Source organism: Medicago truncatula, chromosome 2, assembly GCF_003473485.1.
Source record: "Medicago truncatula cultivar Jemalong A17 chromosome 2, MtrunA17r5.0-ANR, whole genome shotgun sequence".
NCBI classification, from domain to species: Eukaryota; Viridiplantae; Streptophyta; class Magnoliopsida; order Fabales; family Fabaceae; genus Medicago; species Medicago truncatula.
The window spans coordinates 46,362,260-46,382,363 of record NC_053043.1 but is presented as its reverse complement, the minus strand read 5'-3'; the positions used below and the strand labels follow the sequence as shown (position 1 = coordinate 46,382,363).

The window sequence follows — 20,104 nt, the reverse complement described above, 5'->3', positions numbered from 1 at the left end:
GAGATAGAGATAAATTCAGCATTGTAATGATCTATGTCTAGTAGAATCTGTTAATTATCACCTGGTTTCACTATCTTTCTATATTGATCAAGAAAATGAAGTACTCATTCTGAATATTATTGTTATTTTTTTTTATAAAGGCTAAAAAACAATAAAAGGCATGAGAGGGCCTGAACCCTATACAAAGAGAGAACATACAAGAGAAAGCAAGCCAAAACTACTCCTAAGATGCAAAGAAACTTCTAGCATCTAGTTTAAGCTTTGCTTAAAATCAAAAGAAACCTAAGCTGCTAAACAAGGAAAAGCAGCCATGTTCACCAACATAACTAGCACTACAGCAGAGAAAGACCAAAAATCAAAACAATCAAAAATATCCCACTAAGAAAGAATTTTCAACCATCCAAACAATTACAAATATTTGGGATTGCTTTTGATGACACCCTTTTTAGAACGAGTTTGTATTTGTTCACTAAATGTGTTGTTGAACCCCTGTATCATTTAGCTTATTGGCATGTTTCTTCTTCTTATTATTCTTCTGCCTTCTTGACATAAAAGGAGTGAATAAACTTCCCTCCGCAATATTTCTATCAAGGTTCTGCTCTTGCTCATCACTCATATCCTTCTCCTCATCAGAAGCATGATCAGAATCCAATTTATCAGCCCATAATTTGCTTAGAAGTTTTTCACTTTTCTTGCAAGCTTCAAAAGTATTTTTAGAGTTGGCAGGTTGAGATATCCTGCCTTTGTCAGGTCCAAGATTCTCATCATAAGTGGTAATGGGAGTGGTAATAGTAGCATCCTAAGTAGCTATTTTAGATGAGGCAGCTTGCTTGCTTAGAATTGGATCCCCAACAAAGATAGCTGACACAGTAGCAGCACTGGGGTATCTGCTTTGTAGAGGAACAAAAATGTCATTGAGGGGCAGCTGCTGCTCAGCATTGCTGCACAGCTCAGAAGTTGATGTAACTGATATGGGGAGCTTATCAGCGTGCAACATAACATGTTTGGAAGCTCTCCCTTTGTCAGGCTCCAACACTGCATCAGAAGCATATTAATTAAGAAAAGAAAGGGCATCATTTGATATCATTGCTTAATTATAGCTTTAAATAAATTCAAAGAAAAGGCACAAACACAATCAGAAGATTTCCTTAAGTAATTAGAAACCTAAGGTGTGGCAGAAAATATGTGGTACACATATGTACTACCATGTTTATTAGCCATTGGATATATTACTACAACAATGGATGCTTGAGATTATTCAGAGTGACTTGGTAACTCAAGGTTGCAGTTCTCCAACCAAACCATTTCAAATTTGAGAAATGTTTCATGAACACTCGTGCATTCTATCTACACTTCGAGAGACAAATAGAGAGAATGGTGTGATAAATGAGATATGTTTGTGATTTGATAGAAAAAAATAAGATGTTAAATGAGTACCAAAGAGTTAAAATGTGTCCAAATATAATCACCATTCAAATGTACTAACTAACAATGAGGCTATGAATTCAATGAGGCTATCACATTATACTAACTAACAAACTAACTTCTCTGTAGATCCCAAAATTCCAATGTGGAAAGCAATTATTTCAAAAATGATCATGAAATGTGTAATAGCACCAAGTAAGTACTAATGTATGGACCACAATAATGATCAATGTATCCTTTAATCAAGTTAAGTAATCATGCACCTTCATATAGATAGATAATAATTACAATTGCCTAAAAAATGACACTAATAACTACAAAGCATGAAACACTTTGTTTCCAAACCTATGTTCAATCTAACTAAAATAGGGAGTAAAACTCTATTTTTACAGCTTTTCCTGAATGGTTTATCACCATCCTATCAATATCGCCAGCTAATACTAGTACAAATGTTATATTCATTGTATGAGTTGCTATCAATCACAATGCAGTACACATTAATGCTAAAGAACGGTGGTGAACTCAATCAAATCAAATATATGATCATTTACTTCCCTTCAAAATAAACAGAAATACCACTTCTTCTACTATATCCTCTCCTTCACCCTCTTTATCACCTTTTCTCCATGCTTCATTCTTTTTGTTACAATATTTGACATGTCACCATCTCTAATGGCATATTTGAGGTGAAAAGTGACAAGAGAAACAATTGTGCAACAAAGGCAGTGAAGAACATGTTAACTAAAACCACAATACTTTGTACCGCGGACCGTATCTCTAAGGGGAAAATTTCACTTTGAACCAACCATCCCAAGGGATCCCATGGTCTTCAAAACACCAAAACATACAAGCAAATCAGGATGACAAGAAATGCACTTGCGTGCCTTTTGAAAGTTCCTTGCCATGTCCGACTACACAATTACATTTCTTGTTATAGTGATTTTCTTGTATGTGTTGATGTGTGGATGATTATGGGATCCTTTAGGATGGTTGATTCAAAGTGAGGTCTTCGCATTGGAGATACGCTCGGCTGCACAAAGTATTGTAGTTTGTGTTAACATGTTCTTCACTCTCTATGTACAATTGTTTCTCTTCTCACTTTGTCACCTCAAATATGGATTCTTCTTGATTTGCTTTGTACTCTTCCTTTTGCCGGAAACAAAAGAAGTTTCAACTGAGGAGATAGATTTATCTTCTTTTCGAAAACCATTGGTTCTCGAACAACATTGTAAGACAAGGGACGAAAGAAGGAACAATATCAAATGGGAAGCCAGTAGCTGCTTAATATTCTCAACAAGGTAGATTTACAGCTTGGTGATCATCAAATTTTCATGCAATTTGGTCTATGTAGTTATTGATTAATTAATTTGGGATATTTTGTATGAAGGTGAAAAAAAGATTTCTTTATGATTAAGTGAAGCACTCATCTGAAAGCACTTATGGATGCTTATTGTTACCTGAAGTACTTAATATTTAACTTTAGAGATCAATTATAAGTATTGATTCACTTAATAGCATTTGTACGCCATTTTACTATTATCTATGTCTTTTATTGCGGAAAATTTCATTTTGCTATGAATGAACAACTCTTCAGAAAAAGTGTACACTGTTAAGATGATTGAAAAGTGAGCAACAATAATTCAGGTTATAAAATTTTGTTAAGCATGCATTATAGTTTTGGCAAAATTAATTTTTTGCAGCTTGTTATGTGAGTGTATTTTTTTTTCGCCCCTGCATATTATATGCAATGTCCCTATCAATTCATGAGATGTGTATATTATTAAATTATTAGTAATTGTTGCAGACTATGCATCATGTAGAACTTCTTTTGTAGTTGTTGCAGCAAATCTGGTGCAAAATTGGTAGCATTTACTGCAGAATTTAGTTCACTATTTTTTTTCTCATGAATTTTTCTCTACAAGTTTCAAGAATTGTCATCTTCATGCAGGCCTTGTTCTATTAATTTTGTTTAAGTCTTGACTTTACGGTACATTAGTGTCACTGTCACCCTTCAAAACTATTGATGTAGATTCAACAATCATTATGAAGGACCCTCAAAATTTGCATGAGTCTTGCACCACACAATATTTATTCAGAGGGAAGATACACAGCAAGGACAGACTAATGTCTTGCTAATTTATTTAATTTTTCTGGAATTAAAGAGGGCTTAAGCTAAAGAAAAAATACAAAACAATCAAACAAGGAGTAGCAACTCCATAACTATCAGCTGCAAAAGGAAACCTAAGCTGAGCAGGAATGTCTTACAAATATTTAATTGAAAGAAAATAGACTTCCTTGATAATACAAAAGCATTTGATTTTTGGGGTTTGTGATGGATATGATGTTAATTAGGAATCAAGTGTTACTACAGGAGAGAACATAAAATTGGAGATAATTGGTAAGATAACTATGTGAATATTGATTCTTCATACACATATTAGCTATATCAGATTTTTATATTATTATTCTTTTTTTAACATGATATAATTTATCATGTAATAAACACAGTCTTACAGTTTTATATGTTGATATGTAAAATTGCCTATGGCCCTCTACTTAAACTTTGCTCCACCATAATGTTGTCCAATTTCCATTTGAACTACCTACTCTATCAAAGGGTAACATTTTTATAACAAAACCAGTTCTAGATATTAAAGTACAAGGAAAAGATGGATAAATTATTGACAGTAAGAATAAAGCTTCATTCATATCACTATGTGTTGAAGAAAAAGTTTTACCTTGTAAAATAATTCACATTTTTGTACTCTCCATTAAGAACTTATGGGCAGTGTATGAGTAGATACAATTACCTGGATGTGCTACAGGGACAATACAAGAGGTGAAAACTAGAAACCCAATACATCTTCATGTTAAGAGAATTCATAGTTCAAATTTCCAGCTTAAAATCTGAATGCTTGCCTCTGCTGGTAGATTATCATTTATGTAATTGCAGTATGACATCCCAACCACTTGCTATAAAATGTGTGCCGTACTTGCTAAACTTCAAATGGCTGACATTGTCTAAGTTGCATGTGTAGTTTATCTCTAAAACTATTGTTAAGTTCTCCACCCGATTAGTAAGTTCGTCGTGCAAAGTTTTTCCACAATATCAAATTAATTGGGCTCATACTGAATGAAAAAATAGACAGAAACTCAGTAATTCAAGTGCTCACTTGCAATTGTTCCAGACCTCGGGAAAACAATATTTTCAAAGACAACTGCAACTCCGGAGTTCAATTTTGGACCCATACATCTATGTCAAGTTAAGGTATGGGAGGAATTATGAAGTTAGATATGCAGGTGGATTAAACAAGTGGCCATTTCTTCATCCGAATGCAACAAAACTATTTTGGATCTCCACTACATTCAAGGCAGGTGCAATATGTCACATATTTTATTTATCCCCTTCTCGAATTTATGTAAAGGTTGACAAAATTTTGAAGGGATGCAAACAATGAACTCAATTTTAGAACTGAATATACATCAAAATTTTACCAATAATCCCGACAAGAACATGCACCATCACTGAAACAATGGAATCTATTATTATCCCTAATGACTATCTCTCTCCCTGTAACTTTTGAAATGTGTTTTATTGCCTCATGACAATCACCGCATACACGAAGATTTTTAACAACACGAATCACATATTTGGCACCAGTACTGATCAGTGCAAATGCAACAGCTAATTTCTCACTATGACAGCCAAGGAAGTGCTCTTTTTCCTCTTCCTCTACATCAAAGAGCACAAACTCGGTGGTCGGATTATAACCAGCTTCTTTCAAGTCCTTAAATAAGCTTTCAAGCTTTTCATATATCTTCTGTGATAACGGATGGGAAGTGTCCCCCACAAGGAATTCATGAACAACCCCATCAACTTCAACCCAACTATACCCAGGTAACTTTTGCATCCCTTTCTCATTCACTGTTGACCTGATTTTTTCTGCCTCGTCCCATCTACGACTTGCTGAATATATATTTGATAAGAGAACATAATGTCCCGAATTCCATGGTTCTAACTCAATCAGCTGCTTCAGCACATGTTCAGCCAACTGTGTTTCCCGATGCAACCGACATCCTCCCAACAGTGACCCCCAAACAATAACATTAGCCTTCATTGGCATACCCTTGATCAAATTATGTGCTTCATCTAAGAAACCTGCACGGGCTAGGAGATCCACCATGCATCCATAATGTTCAATAGTAGGAGTTACAGAAAAGTCATGACTCATGCTATTAAAATAATGACGGCCATCATCAACCAGACCGGCATGAGTACATCCACAAAGCAAACCAACAAAAGTATGCTCATTCGGCGGAATTCCAAACTTCCCCATTTGGCCAAAAACACCAAATGCAGCTCCAACTTGTCCGTACATAGCCAGTCCAGAAATAACAGCATTGAAAACCACGCGATCTTTCTCCTTCATCATTTTGTAAACCCCCAAAGCCTCCTCCATGCTTCCACATTTTGCATAAAAATCAATCAAGGAAGTACCTAACACAGGGTTAGACAAAAACTCCTCATAATTCATCAAACCCTTAGCCCAATTTCCCAACTCCAACGCTCCCAAACTCGCACATGAAGAGAGAGCTCCCACCATAGCATAACAATCCGGTCTCACATTTACCTTCCTCATTTCAAAAAACAACTCAATTGCCTCTCTAGGCAACCCATTCGACGCATAACCCTGAATCATAGCACTCCAACAAACAATATCCTTCTCAACCATTCCATCAAACACAAACCTCGCTTCCTCCATACTTCCACATTTCGTATACATATCCACCAAAGAAGTTGCCACAAAAACATTCCTAGACAAACCACACTCCCTCATACACCTATCAATCCACCTCCCACTTTCCAAATCACCTAACCTAGCACAAGCACGCAAAACCCTCACAATAACAAAACCATCCGGCCTCAAACCACTCTCTAACAACCCTCTGAACAAATCAACCGCTTCCCTAAACTTACCAAACTCAATACACCCACAAATCATACCAGTCCAAGACACAACATTTTTCACAACCATATCATCAAACACCTTCCATGCATCCCTTAAAAACCCACATTTTGAATAAAAACAAACCACATTCGTTTTCACAAAAACATCACAATCAAAACCAGTCTTAAACACAAGCGAATGTATCATCACACCCAGATGAAAAAGGTTGAGTCTTGCACAAGCTTTAAGTACAAAACTGAAAGTGAAGCTATCAGGAACAATAGCAGCTTTGTGCATTGAAGCATAGAGATGAACAGCGTTGTTGAACCGGTCTTTAGACACCATGCCGCGGATCATGGTGTTGTAGAGAAATGTGTTTGAATTTGTTGGAGTTTTGTGGAAAACGAGGATTGGGTATTGGGCGTTGTTGGAGAAGTTTATGGTAGAGCGGAGGATGATGCTGAGGAGGTCGTTGTCATGGTGGAGGTTGAGGCGGAGGAGGCGGCAGTGTGCGAGCTTAGCGTGCTTCAAGCACTTCAATCCTGATGCTATGCACCAGTTCGTTAGTTCTAAGGCCATCTTGCTATACGTTCGTTGTTGTGCTGATACATGTTTCAAACTAGTGTAACGCCCCGTGCCAAGCCAAGCACGGGATATATTTTATTTAAATTTTTTTAACAGGGTTTACACATAAATAAGTTTTTTAGATATTATTTGACTTTTTTAGTTTGATTTCATTCATAATTTTGATATTATGTAGTACTTTATCTTCATATTTAAAACTGAGACAGAGTTGGCACGGACATGCCAACTCTACTTAAAATAGTGAGAAAAAGTACAACTATACTTAAAATATAAAAATACTATAAATAATTAGTATATTCTTAAAAATATATCTAATTAATAAGAGGTATGATTACCTCTGTTATAAGAGGTACGAAACCTTCATCACTTACGATGTACCAACATGCAACGATGGTGCGATGAGTGATATCGTCCTCCCGCACCACCCTTTTTTCCGATTCCCACAATAATTTGTGTCGTTGGTTTCCGATTCAATCAGTACCGCATCTGCTACAGGTGGTGGTTGCTTAATTGTTGGTATTCGTAAATTGTTGGTTGTCACCGGCGATCTTGTTTGATTTTGTGTCTTGGCTTCTTAATGGCAGAACCCCGCATTGGTTTGGTTGAAACCCGAAAGGGTCCGCTCTTTATCCTCTATTTTGCCACCGTTTTAGACCTTTTTCTCCGCCGTGTGGATTGGTTACGGTGGATCATTCGAATCCGCCGTCTCCACCATTTCTTTGGAGGTGGTTGTGGTTTTATGTTGGGCCATAATTGACTGTTAATTTGATGTTGATCATAGCAGTAAACAATTAGTGCGTGTGAATTTGTTAATTACCGTGTTGGCGGTTTAATCTACTCCTCACTCTCAAGAATATGTATGTGTTTCGTATCCCATTAATCCTTGATTGACATGAGATTGTGTGGACTTGAAAGAGTCGTTAATGCTTGTTGCCGTTGTTGCAGGGAGCTGATAGCACGTGATCCGATTTTGTGTTGAAGATCGATCAATTCGCCAAATTATAGACCCGATTTGCTCTCACAAACGTCTATCGTTAATGGTATTCGTTTGTTAGAATTAATTAGGGTTGAATCCATTTTGTTAATCTTTTTTTTGATGTATTACCCGTTAGGGTGGATCCACTTGGATTGACTGGATCATTTTTTTTTGTCCTCCCAGGTTTTATATAATTTTTTCCTTTTTTTTAATAATATATATGAGCAACTGGCAATCGATTAAAGTAGGGTACCAACTTAATTGAGATTATTCTTTTTGCTCTTGTCTTATAAAAATATAATAAAAAACCTACCACTTTGAATAAAGCTATTACTTTTTTTATTTAATCACTCTCTCGGATTTCAATTATAAAAAAAAATATCTAAGTTCAAAAATTTACTCATATGCAATTAGTTTTCTCGAATATTTCTAAAAAAATATAAAATTATGAAAAGTACCATCTATTGGAACTTGTTTCATGAGAATAAAAAAATATTAAAAATAAAACTTACATGAATTAAAATGTATATTAGAATAAATAACATTAAATAAAGTCAAAGTAAGTTATATATATTTTTTAATTTAAGATAATAAAATGTAGTTGTTTATTTGTTATATTTAAGATTGGACTGAGTCCCTAAAAAAATATTGGAGAGAGTATTTCTCTCGGATGCAAATTATCTCTAGTGAGAAAAAATTGAGAAAACAATTTTATTTAATCTCCTCTCTTCATTTTTTTTAATTAGAGATCAAGGGTCACAAATTAAAACAATCTAACCTAATTTTGTTATATTTTAGTGTAGTTATGATTTCCAATTCATCGTTTTCCCTTTTTTTCAAGCAAACACTTCCTCCTTCTTAATGTTCCTAACCGAAATCCACAAACTAAAACCTCCATCAAACATGGGGAAGAAAAAGGTAGGAGATCTATGTCAACCCACTCAATTTCATGCAAGTTCTTTAACTTCAATGGTGATCCTAAGAGTAAGATTAAAAAATTCTTCTGGTATGCTAATGTGGGATAGATCAAGCAACTAAAAATAAAGGTAATTGTTTTACCATTTATTAGAAAATGTATTTACTAAAAGGATTGTGGAAAAAAAATCTCCTTCATCAAAATAAGCATACATTTTCTTTAGTTCTTTTTGTCTCCATAATTTAACGGTTGAATTTGATCTTAGTTGATTGAAAAGAATTTTGTAACATCGTTTTCCAATCTCTAAAGAAACAAATAAAATGGTTCAAGTAAATGAATAAATATGTACGTTTTAATGGTATTAAATAATCAAGTTGATAGTTATATATACTTACTTAGGAACAACTTAACTTTTGCAACAAAATTGTCAGATTCGCCTTTTTAAATTTACCGGAAGATAGAAAAAAGAGTACGTTCAAACTGATATCTCAAAAATTATTGACAAATAATTAAAATAATAATTAAATATCATAATGTATTATATATTAAAAATGAAAACAAATCGATTTCACCCATTCGAATTCAATTCAGTGTTCTTCTAATGTATCTTTGTATTCTCCTTCAATATCCACCACAATTGGTTTAATTTCTTTCATTCTTCAAGGCTTACTTAAGTAAAAATTATTTTATTGAATCCTTATTATTTTTAGTGTGGACAGAGTGTGGAAGCTAGTAAAGTCAATTGGTTTAAGTGAGATAAGGTGTGTCTTGGTCGATATAGTTGTTGCTTGAGGGTTCATATAATGCAGAATTTTAACTTATCTTTGTTACGTGAATAGTTTTGAAGGCTGATATGGATCAATGAGTTTGCATTTTAGAGTTTTAGCTTCTTAGAATAGGTAGGATGAGTTCATATGAAGAGTGGGGACAATTAGGCGTATGTGTGGTAAAATTACTTCCATGATGTTAAAATAGGGGCGAAGATGGGGATTAGAAATTGGTTTGATGACAACTTGATGATAGTGGAGAGTAATGAGAAAAATACTCCTTTTTTTTGCAATGATTCGTGGTTGTAGAGTGGTCCTTTGTGTGATATATTTAGAAGAACTTTTGAGTTATATCAAAATAACTCTATGCCATTTAAGGAGATACGTAGGTTAGGGTTGGATGGGGTGGAGACGATGTCATAGAATTTTTTTTGAAATGAGATTGTTGTTATTTGATGGACAACATTATTTTTAAGGCTAGCGTTTTTTATAAGTTTCTTTAAAGTTGATCATGGTAAAAGGTACCCTGACAAAGGGGTATATCATCTAGTTGCAAGTGGAGCATGATGTACCTATGGCTCTAAAAAATCTCATTAGGAACAAAGTAGCTCCTCTAAATGTCTCTCTCTTTTCGTGGAGGCTCTTGAATATCTGAATTCTAATAAATGACAACTTAGCTTGATGGAGTATTTAAAATATGGACTTATTTTTATGTTCTGGCAGATGTGAAAAGGAGGAGAATTATCTTTTTTATGTTTAGTGTGAATTCTTTGGTAGCATATGACATAATATTCTAAAGTGGTTGGAATTATTGTGTTCTTTCAATTAATTATTGTGAGGGTACTCTTCATTTCAGTGGTTCTCAATTGTTCCAAAAAAAGTTCGTTTTAGTTTTCAGTTGATTTTGCTGACTTGCATTTGGATTATTTGAAAAGACAAAAATTCTTACATTTTTGTCACAAGAACCAGTTTATGGTGTTGTTAGATAAATTATATTTCTCGTTTACTGGATACAAATTGCTAAGCAATCATGTATGTATTTTGAGTTGAAATGTTGGTGGAATAATCTTTCTACTTGTCTTGGTTATTCTACCTCATGATTTGGTTCTTTTGAATCTATGCATCTTGAACTTTGTATTTTTCTTTAGTTGGCACATCTTGTGCTTGAAGGGTTTTTAATATAATTAATTTGAGGTCTTCATACAAACAAAATCCACCACAGTCATGACACAAACTACATTAATATATAATTTATTTCATGTTGTTAGAAAGGGATGCGGGTTTGAAATTAGTTTGATGATAAAAATATGATTCAAATTACATTTCATGTCGTAAAAATTATTGAAAACATCATATGCAGTGTAAACGAATACATGTTTGTAGGGACCAAAAAAGATTTAGGTATTTTGATTTTTGTGTTAATTGTAAAATTCAGTTTGTATTCGTTGTGTTATGGTCTATACAAACCACTGTTGTAAGCAAAATCAAATGAGAAAATCGTGAACACCATTCCCTCTTGGAGCTGCTCCTTGAACTTGTAGATCAATGTTCTTCGTATAAACGCACTTATTCGATCACCCTAGATATGAACAAAAAAAAAACAAAAACGGTATGAAAAAAGTACCTTTCAATCCATTAGAATCAACTCCATAGAAAATGGTATTTTTATTTTTATTTTTGTAGTCTTGAGCAAACCAAGCACGAACAACCCTCACAACCAATGTTCACGATTATTTTCTTGGCGAAACATTAGAGATGAAGTCGTGTTTCGTATACGTTTTTCTTTGTAATAGAAAAAATTAAAGAAATTATTTAGAATATAGATATCAGAGAACCATAGAATAGAAAAAGAAGAACTATATTTTGTGATTGTTGTGTACTCGTACCCAAAAGCGCTACTATTGATATAAAAAAATACTATAACGGTTAATATCTATTAATTATTATTTTGACCGTTTTAAAATTAATATTATCAACGTATTTAATATTATAAAATGTGCATTAAACGATTAGATTATATTTCATGTAACCTACAAAAAATTAACTTCATAACATTTAAAATTTAATAATATCTTATTAATATTAAGTAATATAATTTTGTAACGAATAAAAATTAATTATATAACCTTAAAAACTAATTACTACAATTAAATTTTTAATTAGTAGATTACTGTCATAGTGTAACGGACAAAAATTCAAAATATAATTTATTCAAGTTATTTATTATAATTTTGTAACCTACCAAATTTTTAATGTACCATATAAATGTTAATTGAATAATAATTATATTAATAATCATTTGATTGTAACGTACAAATTTTTAATGTAACATATAAATTTTAATCGAAACAATTATTATATTAATAATGATTTGATTGTAACCAACTGTGTATTTTATGTACAATTTAATGATTAATAAAAAACGGTTTTTAATAATAATTATAATTATTAAGCTTGTATTAAAAATTAGGAGAAATTTTTGGAACAAATGCCAAGTAGGATTATGATGATGTGGACATCTTTAGAGGAGAGGATTTTGAAATAGGCTATTTCTAAAAACTCTAAATTGTTATTATAAAGATACTATGTTCTTTCTCCTTTAGTAAAAAAATAGTATATCATCAATTTGGTTCATGTAAGTCACTCTCACATTAGAGTAAATGACTAATTTGACGGTAACTTACGAAGATAGTGACCAATTGAGTGGTTTACTCATTAAAAATATGTTTCACTAAATTTTGATATGTGTGCTCGCCTAACACAACAATAATCTTAGTTGAGTAAAACCTCAGTGAGTGGCAAAGTTCTCCTTAAAAAATTGAATCCTTTTGCATTCTTATGATGGGAATTAGACCTCTTTTTGAGCTGGAAAAAGACCTTAATTAATTTAAGTAAATGTTTTTTTTTAACAGTAAAATTTGTTAAAAAACTTGATATTTGTTCAAGACGAACAAAGACACAATACGCCCCCTTCGAAATATCATAAAAGACACAATACACTCATCACCTAACCAACCAACATCATCACTAAAGTCAAACTCCATCACAAACGACCGCTAAAAAAGCAAAAATCATAAACCCCCTTCTACTTGCTACTCACCCAAAAATCACCCCTCTAAATCAAACGCCCTCTTCTCATCACCTTAAGTAAATGTTATTGTTAAATCCTATTAAAATATGAACCGCGCTCCAATATGAACAATATTACATACTATTAGATACACTAAAAAAAGGTTATTTTAATTTGAACAATGTTATATATCAAGAAAGATTTTATCAAGAAATTGTCCCGAAATTAATATTAGCCAATAAAATCTCACCCTGACCGGAAATTATGGGGTGGTGGGTGTTATGTATTTATTTTTTATGAAACGTTAACAAATAAAACTGAAATCTAAGAGTTATTATTCTACCATGTCATTCTTGAATCCATCGTGAAAATCCATTCTTGATATCTAGCATTTTCCTTTTAATTTATTTGGAGAAAAATCTTATTCGTCGAAAATAATTAATAATAATATATATATCAAATTATATGTCTTTTTATATACAATTAAGGCTGCACAGTAGAAAAATAAATAGTTGATTATGTCTCTTCTCTAAGTATGTGTTTGGCATCACTTTTTTAGTAGCCAAACCTGAGTTTACTTTTTCAAACGTGGTTTCCAGATTTTTTTTCTTGTTTGGGAGAATGAAAAGTGCTATCAGGAAACTCAGTTTTGATCTCAAAACGTCAGTACAACATAAGCTGGTATTCCTAGTTTCTGCTTTTGTGAAACTCAGTTTTGATTACAATGACATGTATAGTTACCAATATACCCATGTTTTCTTCCCCAATTTCCTATGAATAAACATTTTTCTTCTTCTTCTTCCTCAAAAAGAACATCTTTCTTCTTCTTTATTTTTGCTGATCTATCCTAATTTTGTTGGATTTGCAGATGAAATAGATAGAAAAAGATGCAAAAGGAAAATAGTGATGAGTGATGGAGAGATTTGTTCTTAATTGGTGAGTTGAGTAATAGAGTGATTTTTCAAAATGTCGTTATAGGAAGTGAGTTGGATGATTTTGGGTGCCTGGATATATATAGAGAGGACTGGGCAAGTTTTTGGATCAAAAAAGAGATTAGGGAGCTTAAAAATGAGGATTTAGTGTGAAAAATGTCAAAACTCCCGAGAGAAACTATTTTCTGCTCGCCACGGCGAATGACTTACTCGTCATAGCGAGTAGCCATTTCCTTGAGCTTGCCATAGCGAGCAGTGCACTCGCCTGGCAAGATTGCACAGTAGCTGATGCCACCTTGTGTTTTTCGCGTATTTGTTCGCATACGTTGTTTTCGTTGGACTTTTAGGTAGAGTAAATAATTATGATTAATTATGTTATTTTTACCAGAGCTGTTGATTTGAATATGATTGATTGTTGATTGTTGATTTATGTGTAATTGCATTTAATTAAAATATACAAAGTTGTTGAATGCCATTGCCAAAAGTTGTTGTGTCACAAGTTGACCATGTTGAGATGTACGTCATATTTAAATATGCACTGTTGTGTAGTAGTTGTTGTTGTTGTCCATGATGTCGTTGTTGTAGATGATGTTGTATGTTGATATACACAAAGTTGAGTCCATTGCATACTCATAAATTGTTGAGTAAGACATAAGTTAAAGAGTTAAATTTAGAAATTAATTATTTTTTTAGATATTAACTTATGCCTTTAGGAAACAAATTAGCATGACCCATAATTGAATGTGACGATGCTTACTAACTTTGCAAGCACAAAATGAAAACCACACTGGCCATAATTAAGCAGCTACGTACCTTCAAAGTCACATATTTAGCCAGATGCACGTTTGTGTCCATAAATAAAAACATCAATGGATGTGAGATTTATTGTAGAGTATGGTTAGATCGGTGGTATATATGTAATGAAATGAAGGGGAATAAACTAAATGAAATGGAATGATGACAAGTGCAATAAAACAAAACCTCATCCTTGAAAATTGCTCTTCTCTCGACATAAATTGCTCACTCCAAACCGAACTTCCCAAAATACCTCTACGTGACTTAACTCGTGTAAGTATATAATCTATGTGACTTCAGCCACGTTGGAATACAACCTACGTGACTTATGATCCATCCGGAGTACCAGCACACGTCATGAAAAGGCGCCACGTCTCGTCGGTGCTCGTACGGCATCCAGATGACATGACAATGCACCATCGAATCCATCAAGCCTCTGAAGTGATCAGCATCAGCAAATCCCCTTTTAGGTCTCCATCTACCCTCATACGGGTTCTCCCGTTCGTAATCTTCATATTTCTTCCTCGGAACGACATGTCTGAAGTGAGTTATAACTCATCCTTGCAAACACAAAGAGACAAATTTATATCAGCACACAAGTATCATACAAAAAACTATACATTTACGATTAATTTTAAAATATATATATATATTACCACAAGCAAGGTCATGTAACCACCAATGACGCCAACATTTGAGTTGGAGGTAAGAGAGAGCTGCTCATACAAGAAAGCAAGTCACATCCCGCCCCATGCATCCATAATGTTCAATAGTAGGAGTCACAGAAAAGTTACGACTCATGCTTAAAATAACAACGACCATCATCAACCAGACCGGCATGAGTACATCCACAAAGCAAACCAACAAAAGTATGCTCATTTGGCGGAATTCCAAACTTCCCCATTTGGCCAAAAACACCAAATGCAGCCCCAACTTGTCCGTACATAGCCAGTCCAGAAATAACAGCATTGAAAACCATGCGATCTTTCTCCTTCATCATTTTGTAAACCCCCAAAGCCTCCTCCATGCTTCCACATTTTTCATAAAAATCAATCAAGTAAGTACCCAACACAGGGTCAGACAAAAACTCCTCGTAATTCATCAAACCTTTAGTCCAATTTCCCAACTCCAACGCTCCCAAACTCGCACATTGATGATATCTCGTCATTACGTAATTTTTATATGTATTTTGATCACAAAGTGGAGTTCACAAGGCAACTTATGTAGCAAAAAGAGCAGAAAAACTGGAGAAAATACAAAGAAGAAAACGTGTCACGATTTGGTAAAAACGTGACACGATTTTAGAAGACCAAAATCATGCTTCGACATTGAAGAAATCGTGGCACGATGGCATAATCGTGACACGATTTGAGGAAATCCTAATTCAGATATTTGCGATTCAAGGAGAATCGTGCCACGGTTTACTTAAAACGTGGCACGATTTTAGGTGGAATTTTGTGCCTATTTAAGCTGAAGTCTATTCCAAAGACAAAGGTTACGATTTTGAGAGAGCAAAGTGCGATTTTGAGACTACAAGACGGCAAGAAGGGCGATTTCTTCACTCATTTACCAATTCATGTATGTATTGATTCCTCTAATGATTATGTTATTTGTAAACACCATCATGAGTAGCTAAATCCATCAGAGGTTAGGTCTGAGATGATTCTTTGTAACCCTAATTGACTCATGTTGTTGTGAAACTCTATTATTTGTGAATGACAATCTAGTTTTTATTCAATTCAATTGTTCTTAATGCTTTTTATATCCTGATCAAATATAAACATGATTTAGTGAGAACGAATGACTACTGACCATAGTTTTCGACTTAGACCTAATTGAATTGTTCTAATAAACATGGTTAGTTTAGGAATGGATAATCATTTATTAGTGATATTAGGTTAACGTGCTTAAACCTTCAACGATTATTATACCACCTAAGGAATTAGGCGCTGTAACCCTATAAGAAGGTCCTAACTCAAGGGATTGATTAAGACTATTTTGTTAACTATCGTAAAACTAGGGACTCATTCACAAGAATAGGTGCAGTATACCAATTAGGGGAACATAGATGATTCGAACGACCTAAACTCATCTCTCTCTTATTCTTAAAACCAATCTTTATTTTCTGTCATTGCTTATGCAAACAAACCAATCAATTGCCTAGTGGCAAATTAAAAGAACCTTTATACATCCTAATTTACAACGTAATTGAATTATAGAGATTAAAACCAGTCCTTGTGGGAACGATATTTTTACTACTTCGATAGTATTTGGTACACTTGCCAAAAATCTATCACACATGAAGAGAGAGCTCCCATCATAGCATAACAATCCGGTCTCACATTTACCTTCCTCATTTCAAAAAACAACTCAATTGCCTCTCTAGGTAACCCATTCGACGCATAACCCTAAATCATAACACTCCAACAAACAACATCTTTCTCAACCATTCCATCAAACACAAATCTCGCTTCCTCCATACTTCCACATTTAGTATACATATCCACCAAAGACGTAGCCACAAAAACATTCCTAGACAAACCACAGTCCCTTAAACACCTATCGATCCACCTCCCACTGTCCAAATCACCTAACCTTGCACAAGCACGCAAAACCCTCACAATAACAAAACCATCCGGCCTCAAACCACTCTCCAACAACCCTCTAAACAAATAAACCGCTTCCCTAAACTTCCCAAACTCAATACACCCACAAATCATACCAGTCCAAGACACAATATTTTTCACAACCATATCATCAAACATCTTCCATGCATCCTTTAAAAACCCACATTTCGAGTAAAAACAAACCACATTCGTTTTCACAAAAACATCACAATCAAAACCAGTTTTAAACACAAGGGAATGCATCATCATACCCAGATGAAAAAGATTGAGTCTTGCACAAGCTTTAAGTACAAAACTGAAAGTGAAGCTGTCAGGAACAATAGCAGCTTTGTGCATTGAAGCGTAGAGATGAACTGCGTCGTTGAACCGGTCTTTGGACACCATACCGTGGATCATGGTGTCGTAGAGAAATGTGTTTGAATTTGTTGGAGTTTTGTGGAAAAGGAGGATTGGGTATTGGGGGTTGGTGGAGAAGGATATGGTAGAGCGGAGAATGATGCTGAGAAGGTCGTTCGGAGGAGGCGGCAGTGAGCGAGCTTAGCGTGCTTTAAGGACTTCAGTCCTGATGCTATGCACCAGTTCGTAAGCTCTAAGGCCATTTTGTCATGCGTCCGTTGCTGTGCTAAGACATGTTTCAAATACTATGTTCTTTTTCCTTTTTTTTTTTTAAGGAAATCCGGAGCACTGGTTAAGGAAACAAATGTAGAAGCTTTTGCATTGTAATTAAGGCTTCAAAAGTCAAAAAAATGTCTTTTTTTAATTTAATATTTCCTTTTTTAGATACCTTATCCAGTGCTCGGGGGCACCGGTTAACACAACCCTTTTTTTTTTTAAATAGCACTGGTCCTTGTCTAAGTTTTTTATTTTTTATTTTATTTTTTATTTTTTATGACGAGTTAGACAAAAATACTAACTAGTTTGAAATATTAGCAGAGTAAATGACTAATTTGACGATGACTTACGAAGATAAAAACTAATTTAAAGATTTACTCGTAAAAATATGTCGTACTAACTTGTACTAACTTTTCGTAACATGATTCTAAATTAAATTAAGTAAATGTATTGTTAAATCAATCACATTCCAATATGAACAATATTGCATGCTATTAATATTAGGTACAATAAAAAGAGCTTATTTTAATTTATTTGGACAAGAATCTTATTTGTCGAAAATATTTAATAATAATATTTATCAAATTGATATGTCTTTTTTTATACAATTAAGGGTGCACGATGAAAAATGAATAGTTGAGCACGTTTCTTCTCTAATACTAGTAATAAAAGAGATGCATCATTTTTTTACTATATTCTACTTTTTTTAGTGGCCGGGATTCGAACATGTACCTTGAATATATTATACATTGTCCATACCAATTGAGTTAAGCTCACGAGGACAATTGTATTTTATTTTTGATATATCTAAATTACCCCCAAACAATTTTATATAAACATCTCTTTGTAACATTAATAATTCAATTTTTGTTTTAATTTTAAATCTGCCCCATAATTTAAAAAACTAAAAGCTAACTGCAATTTTTAGTTAATCTTTTTCTAAAACAAATTATAATTTTTTCTGAGCAATTATATTATAACATTAATTAAAATCGGTATAATACAAATAAAAAATGCACATAGATGTTTAGCTAGTGAAAATTAACGGTAACTTTGAAGACGTAAAAGTTTAGAGAAACCATTGCTTCATGGAAATATTTAGAATTGTTAAAAATGAAAGTTAGTTTATTTTGTTTTTGATATATCATGAGCATTATTTATTTATTATTGTCCTCATCATCATCATCCAAAGAAAGTGTAAAAGTAAAAACAAAAATCCCACCAATCATTGAACTACTGCTACTTCTACAACAACGGGTCCACCAACCATACACGATCCAATTGTGGAAGAAATTCAACCAAATTATTCCCAAAAACAAACTCAATAAACAACGTAAATGAACAAGAATCATATTAATTAATAATGATAACAGAAAAATAACACAAGACTAATAAAAATCCTCAGAAAATTTCCATCAAAATCAAAATGAAAGGCTCCGCAAAAAAAAAAAAAAGAAGAAATTATAACAAAAACAAGTTTCAATGATTTTGTGAAGTTCAAATCCAGTAATAAAAATGTTCGATCTAGTCTTGAAAACCAGTTTTAGCCCAAATTGCATTTCGAACCCTACTAAGATCACGTCCTTTCAAAGTTCTACCAACACCTTCATGAACAGAGAATGAAGCCATTCTTGTTCTAGCAAGAAACTCATGCGGTGGAATTTTCTCATCATCACCTTCATCTTCTTCATCAACATCATCGTAGTTTCTTCTCCGATTGTGTCGGTAGTCTTCTCCAAGTATCTTTGACCAATCCGGAACATTCACCGGCAGCGACGAAACACGACCATCGGTGGTAGAAGATGATGAAGTACCTTGAAAACGAGAAGCGCGAATGGATTTGCGAAACTCAGGGGAATTTGAGTTGGTGTTGTAGAGTTCTGATTCGTCGAACTCGAAGAGTGAATCGGTGACAGAATTGTTGTTTGTTGAAGGAAGAAAGTGGTAGGTTTGTTTTCGAACATGGTGGTTCTTAGTTGTTGTTGTTGCTGCCATTGAAATTGTGTGTGTTTTTGGTTTGGTTATGAAAATGAATTTCAATTTGATGTGTTTTTTTATAAAGGTTTGGTTTTGTGTGGTTTTTGAATGAAACAAAAGGGATGGGTTTTGTTTTCTCTTGCGTATAGACTTGTGTACTTTCGAGTGGATAAGAGCAAGAGGGATTCATTTACGGTAACACCCCCACACATTTGAACTCAATTAATGGTATACTATATCAGGTCTTATTATTATAAAATATAAAAATAAAAAAAAAACATTTTTAGATTCTTTAAATAAATTGATGAATTTGGTGCATGTTTTTGACCAGATACATAAGTTACTTAATGTACATAAAAAAACATTTAATTCGGTTACTATTATAAAAAAAAATTACTTTTTAGATTCATTGAATAACTGAACTATTTGATCAATAATATAAACTAAATATATAAATTATTCAATGAATCTAA

The 20,104-nt window shown here is 33.6% G+C and overlaps 2 protein-coding genes and 1 pseudogene across 3 annotated transcripts; all 3 read right to left on the bottom strand.

The window, feature by feature from the left end:
• Window positions 1-355: 355 nt before the first annotated feature.
• On the bottom strand, window positions 356-6,991 carry LOC11422149 (putative pentatricopeptide repeat-containing protein At3g08820). Of its 2 annotated transcripts, none has more exons than XM_003597196.4 (2): window positions 4,164-6,991; window positions 356-1,035 (listed from the first exon to the last, which is right to left on the bottom strand). In XM_003597196.4, the coding sequence occupies exon 1, from the start codon at window positions 6,951-6,953 to the stop codon at window positions 4,917-4,919; it is 2,037 nt and encodes a 678-aa protein (XP_003597244.1). In that variant the 5' UTR covers window positions 6,954-6,991; the 3' UTR covers window positions 356-1,035; window positions 4,164-4,916. The 2 variants fall into 2 exon arrangements, with proteins under 2 accessions (XP_003597244.1, XP_024631480.1); XM_024775712.2 differs by having other exon boundaries at window positions 4,236-6,991.
• Window positions 6,992-15,135: 8,144 nt separating this feature from the next.
• Window positions 15,136-17,641, bottom strand: LOC11417579 (putative pentatricopeptide repeat-containing protein At3g08820; annotated as a pseudogene).
• A 1,217-nt stretch (window positions 17,642-18,858) lies between these two features.
• Window positions 18,859-19,811, bottom strand: LOC11418064 (uncharacterized). The gene has a single exon (XM_003597194.4). It carries the CDS (start codon window positions 19,647-19,649, stop codon window positions 19,179-19,181), a length of 471 nt encoding a protein of 156 aa, XP_003597242.1. The 5' UTR covers window positions 19,650-19,811; the 3' UTR covers window positions 18,859-19,178.
• Between the last annotated feature and the right edge of the window lie 293 nt (window positions 19,812-20,104).